A 13,020-nucleotide genomic window follows, 5' to 3' on the forward strand; every position below is an offset into this window, starting at 1 on the left:
AGGAGACTTAGAAGCAGGATATGATATCATCAATTTTGTCAGGTTCCCCAATGAATCCTTCCAGACAATCCGGGTTGGAAGTGTGAACCCTGCGGCTCCTGTGGGCCAGAAATTCGTGTTGAATGGAAGTGCCATCAAGTGGAATGAGAAGTTTGATCAGGTAAATATGCTTTTTCTTCATCATCAATCTCATTTCTGAGTGTACTTTTGATATTGCTATGTGGTTGTGCTGATATTTTTTCAGAAGAGGCTAAGAACACAACATAGAGAAATGTGCAGAATGCTTTTGAAGCCTGAGACACTTAAAATACCTTGCAAGAGTCCAAATGGAAGGTAATTAGAGGATGAATAGCATTTGGTATCACAGCTGGTATACTGTCACAGAAGGATAAAAAGGTCTTTTGAATAACTAATTCTAGCTTTGCTTTCCATTGATTGATTGATTAATTAATTTTCAAATCCAATAAGGACATACTGAGAAAAAAAGAAAGAGGAACAAACAGAAATAAAAAAAAGTGTGGAAAGGAGGGATCCGGGGTGGGGATCAGATCTTCGCACGCTTTTCCCAGTTCCTCTCAGAATCTCTTCTTCATTAGTTATGAACATTTATTGTTGAGTTTGTTACACAACTAATAAAGCATAAAGAAGACAGAAAACTAAGCTATACATATTGTGATTGGATATTCTAAGACTCAAAATTACACATCCCTAGATCAATATTTTCTTTATCTAACAGAATGTCCTATATGGCTTTCCCTGTTATTTTTATCTTTACTGGACTTTTGCCTTTGAGAAGCTCTGAGGGTTTTCCCCTTTCAGCCATTTCAAGGGCTTTGTGTAGCCGTTACGCCCACTTTACCATGCAGTCTCAATCTTTTTCATCCTCTGTATAATATTTCAGAAGTAGTTTATATATTCTGGAATACAGATGATCCTCTTTGGTAGATAATTCTTCTACAAAGATAGACTTTTCTGCTTCAAATTCCACAATTTTCTTGTCTTTAAATCTTTCTGTTAACTGTACATATGCAAAACACTGAAATTCCTAAGTGTATTCTATTGATTCTTCTCTTGCCTTCACCTTAAATTCTCCCGCTTCCATTTCCCTTTGTTTATAATATTTCCCTTTTGAACCATGTCATTTGGGTATAAATGGATCCACCATCTATGCCATATGAGAACAGTAGTTGGACTCAGCCCAGAGTGTCTTTTGTGACCAGTGATGACAACATGTCTATTGTCTCCAAAGAAGCACAGCAAATTAGGCCAATTTTATGGAAAAACATCAGGATTCTGGCAAAAAAAAAAATAAAGGAAAAAACAACCCCTGCATTATATTTGCAAGGAGGAAACAGATTATCTAGACCCATTTCAGGCCTGGCAATGGGACACAGACAGCTTTGGTCACATTGGCAGATGACCTAGGCCAGGAACTGGACAGGGGGAGTATGTCCCTGTTGGTTCTGCTGGAGCTCTCAGCGGCTTTCAATATAATTGACCACGTTATCCTTCTGGGCGGTCTCTCTGGGATGTGAACCTGGAGGCACAATTTTACAGTGGCTCCAGTCCTTCCTGGAGGGGAGACCTCAGAAGCTGCTGCTGGGTGACTCCTGCTCAACACCCTGGCCATTGGCCTGTGGTGTTCCTCAGGGTTCTGCTTTGTCACCCATGCTTTTTAACATCTACATGAAACCGTTGGGAAAGGTTGTCTGGAGTGTTGGGGTTGGGTGCCACCAGTATGCAGATGGCACCCAACTCTATATAACCATTCCACCTAATTCCAGGGAAGCTGTCCTGAGTCTTTACTCTAAACCAGTGCATGGCATCACTAATCGGCTAGATGGGGGCAAACAAATTGAATCTTAATCCAGACAAGACAGAGATGATACTGGTTAGTCGGAAGGCAGATGAGGGAATAGGGATACTTTCTGTGCTGGATGGACCTACCATTTCCCATTGAAATGCATGGGAACAGAATTAATCCGTTCCAGCATTTCAAAAAACAAAACAAATCAAAACAAAACAAAATAAAAAGATCAAGTCCCTTGTTGGGACTGCAAAAAAACCCACACACACAAAAACCACAGAAACATAACCCCCAGTCCAAACCCACCCTCCAAAACCCACAAAGTAAAGTTTTTAAAAAAGGACTTACCAGTCTGAAGCCTCCCGGTGCTCCGCTGGCTCGGCGCGGATGGGGGCGAGCGGCCAGGCATCCGGCCTGCTCTAGCCTCCCGTCCCTCCACTGGCTCCACGCGGCCGGGGATGAGCATCCAGGCACCCGGCCTGCTCTAGCCGCCCGGACCTCCTCTGGCTCGGCTGCCTTTGGAGCTTTCAAAGGGCTTCCTCCGATGTTGGGGAAAGCCCTTTGAAACCTCTAAAGGCACCGATCACGGCGGCAAGGACCCCCAGGGAGGTTTCCAGTGGTGGGATTCAGCCGGTTCACACCAGTTCAACAGAACCGATACCTAAGGTACTATTGGCTCTGTAGAACCGTTTGCTAGCCTGCTAAATCCCACCATTGCCCGCAAGGTAGCTCGCCATTTCTTGCCTGAGGAGGTGAAGTTTCGTCTCTAGTCTTTCCAGGGTGCTGGAGTTGCTGCCGCTGCTGGCAGCGGCTCTGGGGCTCTGGGGGCCGGAGGTGGTGGTGGTGGGGCTGGCGGTCCTTGTTGTACTAGACTCCTGCCCACGCAAGGAGCGCATCAGGCTCTCAGGAACTGCGCCCCAGCTTGAGCTTGATGTCTCGCAGATCTTTTGGGGTGGAATCCTCCATGGCTGGTGGATAAAGGCGGCTTTTCGGATTAAGGGAGCTGCGAGTGGTGGGGGCAACAGAGGAGCACAAATGGAGGGAGGGAGGGTGGGCGGGCGGGAGGGCGAGCGACAGATCCAAGCCCAGTTTAGCCACACTAGTGCCCCCAGTCAGCCAGGGCGGAGGGGAAGGCAGCCGCTGCCTGCGAGCCAGGTGACCTGCCGCAGGAGAGCGCGGGAGGTGCGGCGGTGGCTGCATCGTTTGGCGCACAGGCACCGCCACCTCAGCCTTTAGGGCAGCCCCGGTGAGGCCAAGGGGGGGTAGAGGAGAGAGAGAGAGCAAAGGGGGGCAGGGGGAGCAGCAGCAGCACGCGAACAGGCAGTTGCAGGAAGCAGCGGGCAAGCCCGGATCAACCTGCAATGGGTGTCCGTCTCTGGCGGAGAGAGGCAGCTCCTGCGCTGCTGTGGAGAGTAGGAACCAACCCACCCAGGAGAGATCAGGGAGCAGAAGTGGCTTATAGGATAGATTCCCTCCACCCCACCCCACTCCCCTTTCCCGTAGGCTCCCGTTGTAGTGAACTGGGCATCCAGGATTAATAAAGCTGACCGATTTCAGTGCACACCACATGGGTGAATCTAGAAAGTCCCCAGCGCTTATGTCGCAATTCCTCTCGATGTAACCACTAGGCACACCTGCTGGTCTGTGGTGAGACCTGTGAATTTTGCTAAAAGCCTGGCTCCCTGTCCCCACAGCGCCGCTGCCGTGCCCTGGTGCCACTTGGCGGAAGCCGCTCTTTCCCAAAGCCCGCCCTTTCTTTCCCTTCTGGCCGCAGCTCCTCCTCCGTGAGGCCCGGCTGCACACTCGAGCCTCCCCTATGAGGATGTGTGCTCATCACTGGGCAGGTAAGGGCCGCTTCCTCAGTCCCCAGCTTGTCGGGAGCCATGTCCGCCTTGGCGGCAACAGCAGCCTTCAAGTTCCTTTCGACTCAGGTTCTGTGGCACCCTTGCTGCCCGTTTCGTAGGGTTAGGTGAGAGCGGCTTAGCGGGACCGGGAGGAAGGAGGAATGGCGTGTTGTGTTCTTGCAGGACAAAGCTGACGGGCATGGGACTCTCGCAAGAAGTCCTGGCCAACTTTCCCTCCTTCCCTCTGCGCTTTGGAGAGGAGAGAGTGAACCGCCTGCTCCTTTCCTTACCCTCCCCGAACCCTATTTCATTGCTTCCCACACTATGGCCAAGTCTTTTCTTGCATGACAATCACAGTTGCAGGATCTTTCTGTACGGCTTGATCCCAAATGAGGGGTTCCTGCTGACTTCCCGCGCCCCCACGAATGGGTTGGACTAAAATGCTCATTGTTCCTACTCAGCCTAGTGTTTGCTAGAGACAGTGGGAGTCTTCCTACCACACAGCTAGAGGGCACCAATTTGCAAGAGGCTGGAGGATACCAAACCTCTGTTGTGTCTGCAAATAATACTTCCTCTGTGGAAGCCTTGCCTTTTTCTGTACTGGTATGTGTATAGTCATGACTGTAGCACACAGGCAGCTGGCAGGACCCAGTGTCACAATGGGCCTGCTGCTCATTGTACTCCCCTTTAAGAAAAGGCACCTGGCTCCAGGTTCAAGAGTTGCCATTTTAATTTTCTGCAGTGTTGTGGGAGTGATGCTATGTTGAGGGAAGTCAAAATGGTGGCTCTTGGACCTAACTGTGCAAAGTTTACCAAAAGGAACTTTACTGAGATCCCTTTTTCTGTGACTGTCAACCTGAGTGGCAGGTGGACCAGAGGAGGGAGAGGCAGCCCCTCTATCGTAATGCCCAGAAACGCGGCTCCTTCCTTGTTCCGTCATCATCCCCCCACACACTTTCTCTCTATCAGGTTATTATTTATCTTTACCATTGTAAGCCAGAAGTTGGAAAAGTTACAGTATGTACTTGAATGACCAGTCCTAGAGTCTACACAGAACAATGACCGAGGGTTTCTAGTACTCGTAGTCCAACTCAGGAGCTTTCTGGGTCTCTCATTGGAAGCGTCTAATACCTTTTGCCTCAGACCAAGAAGCTAAAAGTTTTAAACAACTAGGAATCTGAAGTTTAGGGCTCATTGATGTGCTAACACCGTAGGTGGGACAGGAAAAAAAAAGCGGAACTCCCCTCCAAAGACTCCTGTTTAGCAAGCGATGTGTGAAAAAAGCATACATAGAGGCGGGAACGGCCAAATGGTCATTAGGACATAGAACCTGTAGTTAATTTATTTTAATCTCACAACTGGAGATTTCCCATGGTGGCGTACAAGCCCTGGGAGACCTCCCTGGGGGTCCCCGCCGCCGCGGTGGGTGGCTTCAGAGCTCTCTGAAGCCAAAAAGGCAAGGCGAAAGCGCGGGAAGTTTGGACTTCCCGCGTTTTCTCCCTGCCTTTTGTACTTCGGAAGCAAGCCGGGCTGCTGGGGAGAAATCGGCTCCCTCCTTTCACCCGATGCTGAGTCTCCTTCGTGCTGGGCTGAGCTCAGCCCAGCACAAAGGGGACTCACCGGCAGGTGGAAGGAGGAACCCGATTTCTCCCTGGCTGGCCGGCTTGCTTCCGAAGCCAAAAAGGCAGGGAGAAAACATGGGAAGTTTGAACTTCCCGCACTTTCTCCCTGCCTTTTTGGCTTCAGAGTTTTCAGAAGGCTTCCTCTGATGTCGGAGGAAGCCATTTGAAAGCTCCAAAGGCAGGGAGGAAAGTCAGAAAATTCAAATTTCCTGCCCTTTCTCCCTGCCTTTTGGGTTCGTAACCGTATCTGTGTTCGCAAATAAGATTTACTACTTGCGATGAGATCGGGTTCGTATCCTGAAATCTTCATAACTAGGGCCGTTCGTAAGTCGAGGGCGCACTGTATGCAGATGACACCCAAATCTATATCTCCATTCCACCTAATTCCAGGGAAGCTGTCCTGAGTCTTGAGTCTAAACCAGTGCATGTCATCAGTAATGGGCTGGATGAGGGCAAACGAATCTTAATCCAGACAAGACACAGAAGATACTGGTTAGTCAGAAGGCAGAGGAGTGAATAGGGATACTATTTGTGCTGGATCGGGTTACACCCCCCCCCATTGAGAACTCAGGTCTGTAGCTTGGATGTACCCCTTGATTCGTCCCTAACCTTGGATGCCCAGGTCTCGGCGGTGGCCAGGAGTGCCTTTGCACAGATAAAGCCGGTGCGTCAGCTGTGCTTGTTTCTTGCAAGTTTGGATCTGGCTACAGACACACATGCCTCAGTTACATCCCATTTGGATTACTGTGACACGCTCTGAGTGTGGTTGCCTTTGAAGATAGTTTGGAAAGTTCAGCTCGTGCAAATCTCTTCAGCCAGACTATTGACTGGGGCGAGCTACAGGGGGCATATAACACACTTATTACAAGAACTTCACTGGCTACCAGTCCGTTTCCAGGCCCAATTCAAAGTGCTGGTCATTATACACCGATACAATCTGGGTTCAAGCTATCTAAAGGATCATATATCCCGATATTCATCTTCTTGGTAATTAAAATCAGGAGAGTGGACCCTCCTCTCAGTTCCATTGCAAGCACAAACGCAGCTGATGTGGACACGAGGGAGGGCCTTCTCTGTGGCAGCTCCCAGGCTATGGAACGTTCAACCTCGGCAAATCAGGATGGCCCCTTCCCTTTAATCACTTGGAAAAAAGCTAAAGACCCATCTCTTCTGACAGGCTTTTAACAATTATAACTGAATTCCTCAACCCATTTCAGAAGAAATTTTACTCTCTATTTTTTTAATGTTTTAATATTTTAATTGTCTTTTAATTCATATATTGTTTAATTTATCTTTTAATATATAATATACTGTGTGTTTTATGTTGTGAGCTAGATAGATAATTCAAAATGTGGCAAATATACGCTGTGGTGCTCATGTTCAAAGTTTTGGAGACTCCTGTTCCTCATGATCATTTAACTTCTAAATAACCTTCCTTCTAATTATCATTTAACTTCTTCATGACTTTCCTTCTGATAATGATTAGAATCCACCCAAGTCCACCTGTGTGGAGAGCTGCCACCCTGGAGAGAGCATGTCTGTCCAACTGGGGAAGCAGGTGTGCTGCTATGATTGCGTTGCGTGCCCTAACGGGAGGATTTCGATCCAGATGGGTAAGTGAAGGAATCCAAAAGCACCTATGGAGAAATACAGGAATTTGTATTGCCTCTCTAGTGGTGTTCCTGCCTCCTTTTGTTAAATCAAAGAACAAGGATGTCCCAAGAGAGTATCAACTTTGAAAAAATGCAGGACTCATTCGAAGGATCATTTTCTCTAATGGATAAAAGTTGTGTGACTCTAAAACTAAGACCAGGTTGTTTTCTTTCAGATACAAAAGAATGCCAGGAATGCCCCGAAGACCAGTATCCAAACAAGAATCAAGACAGTTGCATTCCCAAAGCCTTAAGCTACCTCTCTTATGAGGAACCCTTGGGCTCAGTACTGACTAGCTTGGCCCTCTTCCTTTCTATCACCACCATCGTGGTGATGGGGACTTTCATTCAGTTCCGCCACACTCCCATGGTCAAAGCCAACAACTGGAGCATCACCTGTGCTCTCCTCTCCTCTCTCCTCCTCTGCTTCCTCTGTTCCTTCTTCTTCATTGGACAGCCTGGAACTCTCACCTGCCTTCTGAGACAAATGGTGTTTGGCATCGTCTTCTGTCTATCTGTTGCTTGTGTCTTAGCCAAAACCATCACTGTGATAGTAGCCTTCATGGCCACAAAGCCTGGACTTGGGATGAGGAGATGGGTTGGGAAGCGGCTGGCAGGGTCAGTCATCATGGTGTCTTCTCTTATTCAGGCTGGTATCTGTGTGGTCTGGTTGATTACCTCTCCCCCCTTCCCAGAGTTTGACATGCATTCTGAGACTGACAAAATCTTAGTTCAATGTAACGAAGGTTCAGACCTCATGTTCTATCTTGTCCTGGGCTACATGGGACTGTTAGCCATCATAGGTTTCACAGTGGCTTTCATTGCCCGCAAGTTGCCAGATACTTTTAATGAAGCCAAATTAATCACTTTTAGCATGTTGATGTTTTGCAGTGTTTGGGTGTCTTTTCTGCCAGCCTACTTGAGTACTAAAGGGAAATACATGGTAGCCGTGGAGGTCTTCTCCATCTTGGCTTCCAGTGGTGGCTTGCTGGGTTGTATCTTCCTTCCCAAATGTTTTGTTCTTATTCTCAGGCCTGACCTGAACAAGAAGCAAATGGTAGGGAAAAAGATGAGATACAGATGAGAGAGAAATCACATCATCTTAATTTATTTGTTTGTTTGTTTGTTTCTTATATATATACCCCGCCTATCTAGTCATTTTGACCACTCTAGGCTACTAGAAAAACCCGAAAAAGAGCCCGAAAAACCCAGAACAACAATGAGATCCCGGCCATGAAAGGTTTCGCGAATATATTGTGTGTTACTCATGATAGAATGAAATAGAAATTGTTTATTATTACAGGTAATGAAGAGACAATCAACGTCATCAACTCTTAACAAAACATCCTACTTCATCGACTCCCAATCACCAAACCTTCTCTCTCAACCTCAAACTCCAAATTCACAAATCCCCCTACAGGCTCCTGCTGCAGAGACTCTTATATCTCGTGAGTCTGCCTCTCCGGCACTTTCATGGGTACATGCAGATAGCACATTAATATTCATGACCTAGGCGAGCAGCACAATTACCTCTCCCCACTTTTGTAATGAAGATTAGGATCTCATGTTCTACATTGTCCTAGACTACATGGGGCTGTTGGCCATTTGTAGCTTCATGGTGGCTTTCTTTGTCTGGACGTTGGTGTGATGCACGCTTACGTGTCCCCACTACACATTCTCTCTTTCTGCTGCCACCAGTTGACCTCTGTCAACACCCTTTTATTAGAAAGATGGAGGTCCAAGCTGAGTAGAAAGTTGAACACAACAGGTTAATTCCTAACTCTGCCACATTTTCTAACTACCACAGACTTACTTCTTCTTCAGACTCTCATCTCTGACTCTGACTTCTCACATCAGACTCTCCTCTCTTACTTAAAATTACTGAACTCTCACATCAGACTCTCCTCTCTCTGACGTTTAGCTTCTCTGGCTCCACCTCCCAACAGCTCTCAGTAGTATATGCAAATAACATAGTACATGAGCAAAAGTAGGGTGATCGCCACATTTGCCTGATACTTTTAATGAACCAAAAGAAGAACAAAAAAGAAAAGAAAAAGAAAAGAAAGAAGGAAAAAAAGGAACAAGAAAAGTAATTGGAGCTATCCTATTGGCCTTGAGCTCAGTGACTTAGGATACTGGCTGCAAAGGCGAACATCAGGAGTTGGATTCCCCGTGGTGATTTCTGGGAGAAAAGCCAGCTTGTGTGGATTTGGACAAGCTGCCCAGTCCCAAGGAAGCTCCAGAGGAAGGGAATGGAAAACCATTTCTGTGTACTTGCTACCTGGAAAATTCCTGAAAAAAGTTCAGCATAACAGTGATTATTCCTTGGAGCTGCAAATCAGTTTACAATATATTGTTAAATGATTGGAATAGAGAAGTCTGGGATGTAGTGATTGATGATGAATATGGATGTGATATAAAAGTTTCGAAGGAGAAAACTAGTAAATATGGGACTGAATGTTTATGAGTTGTGTTAGCACATCATTTTATATAAAATTAAATTTATATACTTTAAGAAAAAAACCTATGTAGATTTGGCCCTAAACTTTTCATGAAGCCAAAATAATCACTTTAAACACTTTGGAAAGAGTCTGTGTACATTTTTATTCCTTTAGCGGGGCATCTAACTTAACAAATCCAATGAGCCTTGATTAAATTTCCCATAATTTTCTGAATGACTGTGTTTTGCATTTCTGTTTTCCCAATACCCCTGAGAAATGAGAGGCTTCAGTGTCAAAATAAGAGCAAAAACAGCCCATTTCAGTTAGCATCTCTGCACTTAGTGTATAAAGTCTCATCTCCAAGGAACTGACAACACCTCGGTTTGAGAGATAGAGTGGGCAGCTCTGCCAGTCCAAACTTCTCTGTGTCTTGTGCCAAGAGTTGATTGTATTGGTGGTGCCTTTGGCTCAGCATGAAGAGGTCTGAAGTGGAACAGTCCCAACATTTGCCAGCCTTCTGTCTAGCTTTGTTGATGTTCCTGGTGCATCATTCTTCCAGCTTTAATATGATCCCTTCCATCTGTGACTGGAGGACAAGAGTTCAAACTTCTTTCCCTAAAGATTCAGATGAGATGGTTTTTGGGCACTTTGTATCCATTACACTTGGTGATTTTGCTCTGAAGACCTTTGAGAAATACCCAGATTCTTCTGCACTAAATGGTTTGTAAGTAGTTCTTTTTCACTGCTTCATGAATGAGAATGTAGAGTGAAGTCAAGGGCATTTCTTCTCTTCATTAAACAAAGTGTTTAATTAAAGCAGTTCCTTGTCTTCTCACTCTCTAAACTTTGAGGCGGTACATGGGGAAAACTGTCCGAGGTCTGTGAACTAAAGCTAAAGAGAAATCAGCTGATTTGGATCAGGATCTCTCTCAGGAAAATCTCATTTTGCATGAGACTGCTGTTAGTTAACATTTCTAATTTTGCTTTAAGCCTGAATGGATCTATATATAGGTCTAGGGAAGCAGGCTGTAATTCAACATAATTGATAGAGAACTGGATTTGAATACTAACATTTGTTGAATGTCTTGCTGTTCATTCAGTGTCATGGAATGACAGAAATTCTTTCATTTCTTTCTTTGTTTTCTCTTTGGTCCCTTCCGGGGTCATTTTTTTTGATTTTTCAAAAGTATATGGGTTTGTTTAGGAACAAAGGAACAAGGTAAGGGGGAAAGGAAAAGGTGGGAACAGGATAAAAATCCAGGAGAGTATTCTTACATCCCCTCATACAATTATATTACAATTATATTAATTATAAAATTATATTAAAAGTGAAAAAATGTTTATAAACACTTATACAATTATATTACAATTATATTAAAAAGTGAAAACATATTTAAAAACCCTATTATACTAGCTAACCTACTATTCCCTTGGACCATCTCTTTCTTTTTCTTCTTATCTTTAAGGTTATTAACTTTATTTGTTCCTCTTCTCTTCTGACAGTTTCTGGGATTGAAAAATATCTTTGTCTCCCTTTTTTGTAGTTTTTGTTATTTAATTCCAATATGTTTTTTTCTCCTGTGTCAGTCGTTCCCATTCCCATTGGCAACCCTCTAGTTTTTCCCCCTTCTTATCTGTGTCCCACTCAAGCCTCAAATGAGGAAGGAGTACTCACACATCCAGTCAGATATAGTCACTTTCTCACACCGATTACTCTCACTTTTTTCAAGATTTAGGTCCTTCAAAGTTCTATATATGTATAAAAGCAGTTTACTTCAAGTTCTATTCATGGGGCACTCACAGCTTAGTGCTAAGATGGCTCTCAGATGATTTCTGTAACCAAACAAAACAATATCTCAGAGAGAAGAAACACCAGAGTACCCCTCAATCGAATTCTGATTCTCTAGACTTTCACCTCTCCTGGTAAAATTCCATTCTCCCCCAAGTTTGGAGGGGGTTGAAACCTAAGGATCCCAGTCAGTTTGGGAGCCCTCCTGAAACCCAACCAGTCTCGCTGTGATGAAGACCTACCTGACGGAATCACAGAATCTGCTATATGCAGAAAGCAAGAATATGTCAGGGTGCAGAGGAATGGGAGACAGCTTGGAAAAATGGTGTTGTGAATCAAGAGAGCCAGACTACAGTTGAGAAAAGATGTTGGAGAGATGAAGGCTTATTTTTATTTATTTATTTATTTATTTATTTATTTATTTATTTATTTATTTATTTATTTATTTATTTATTTATTTATTTATTTATTTATTTATTTATTTATTTACATTTATACCCCGCCTATCTAGTCGAATGACCACTCTAGGCGGCTTCCAACACATAAAACAACAATCTAACAAAATTACAATATAACAAAATATACATCAGTATAAACAAATTATCCAAGAAGAAAAAAGGGAAAAAAGAAAAATGGAAAAAATCAGGTATTAACTGGACGGAAGGCGTGCATAAACATCCAAGTTTTCAGTTGTTTTTCAATGATGCACAGCGAAGGGGCCGCACGAATCTCCAGAGGATGGTTATTCCAAAGGCGAGGAGCTACCGCTGAGAAGGCCCGGTTTCTAGTTATTTCCTTCCGGGCCTCCCTCAGTGTCAGTCTCACCTCCTGACTCGATCCGGTGATAAGGGTAGATTTTGGTGGGAGCAGGCGTTCTGCCAGGTATCGAGGCCCTAAACTGTTTAGGGCTTTATACATAAGCAATAAGACCTTGAAGTCAATGTGGAATCAAATGGGCAGCCAATGCAAAGCGGCCAGAGTAGAAGAGATATGCTGATATTTTCTCACTCCACCAAGAGGTCTGGCTGCTGCATTCTGCACCACTTGAATTTTCTGCATCAACCTGAAAGGTAGCCCCGTGTAGAGCACATGACAGTGGTCTAATCTCGAGATTACATGTGCATGTACCAAGGTAGTGAGCGTTTGTCCAAAAGCTTGAAAGAAGTAGGAAAGATGGTCAGAGATGAAAGAGAAAATTGTCTTTTATAATTCCATGACATTGAGGGGCAAGATCTGAAGGTAGGGTGTGTTCAGGAAGGGCCTCGTAGAAATCTCCCTCAAATTGCTCTACATCTACAAAGTTGGGAGGAATACGATACCGAACACAGCAAGGAAGATGAGTCCACTGGAGAGGACAGCATCAATGTTTTGCAGGAGGGGATGTGCCCAAATGGCTTCTACTTCACAATCTTTAGAGCAACCTAGCCACTATGTTCAGCAGTAGGAAAAAACAAAACTGCTCTATCTGTGGATCATTCTATTGATAGAAATTTTTCAGTTATTCTTCTGAATGTTTTTCCTGAGAGGGAATGCGGTGCCTGCTGAAAGAGTTAGTTCTACATTTGTAAAACCTGTATCTATAGTGAAGGAAATGTGAGGAATGTGATATTTTGGGTCCTGTCATGTCTAGTGTTCTACATCTGTCTTACACTGAGGAGAATCATCCATCCAAGAATTATTTTTCCATGATATGGGTGCCCACATCTAACTTGCTCTGAGGATGAAATTCAGGGCACAGTTAATAACACCATAATGGTTCCTTCAAGAAGAAAATTGAGCAGTTTTGTGAAATTTCATTGCAGTGTAATTCCAAAGAACTATCAGCACATCCTGGCCTCTGCTTTTGCCATCCGCCAGATCAACCA

The 13,020-nt window shown here is 44.6% G+C and overlaps 1 protein-coding gene across 1 annotated transcript; it reads left to right on the plus strand.

The window, feature by feature from the left end:
• The first annotated feature begins 5,510 nt into the window (after positions 1–5,510).
• Positions 5,511–11,250, plus strand: LOC140701352 (vomeronasal type-2 receptor 26-like). The gene has a single exon (XM_078377138.1). It carries the CDS (start codon positions 6,987–6,989, stop codon positions 8,007–8,009), a length of 1,023 nt encoding a protein of 340 aa, XP_078233264.1. The 5' UTR covers positions 5,511–6,986; the 3' UTR covers positions 8,010–11,250.
• The last annotated feature ends 1,770 nt before the right edge of the window (positions 11,251–13,020 follow it).

Source organism: Pogona vitticeps, chromosome 6 (assembly GCF_051106095.1).
Source record: "Pogona vitticeps strain Pit_001003342236 chromosome 6, PviZW2.1, whole genome shotgun sequence".
NCBI lineage: Eukaryota > Metazoa > Chordata > Lepidosauria > Squamata > Agamidae > Pogona > Pogona vitticeps.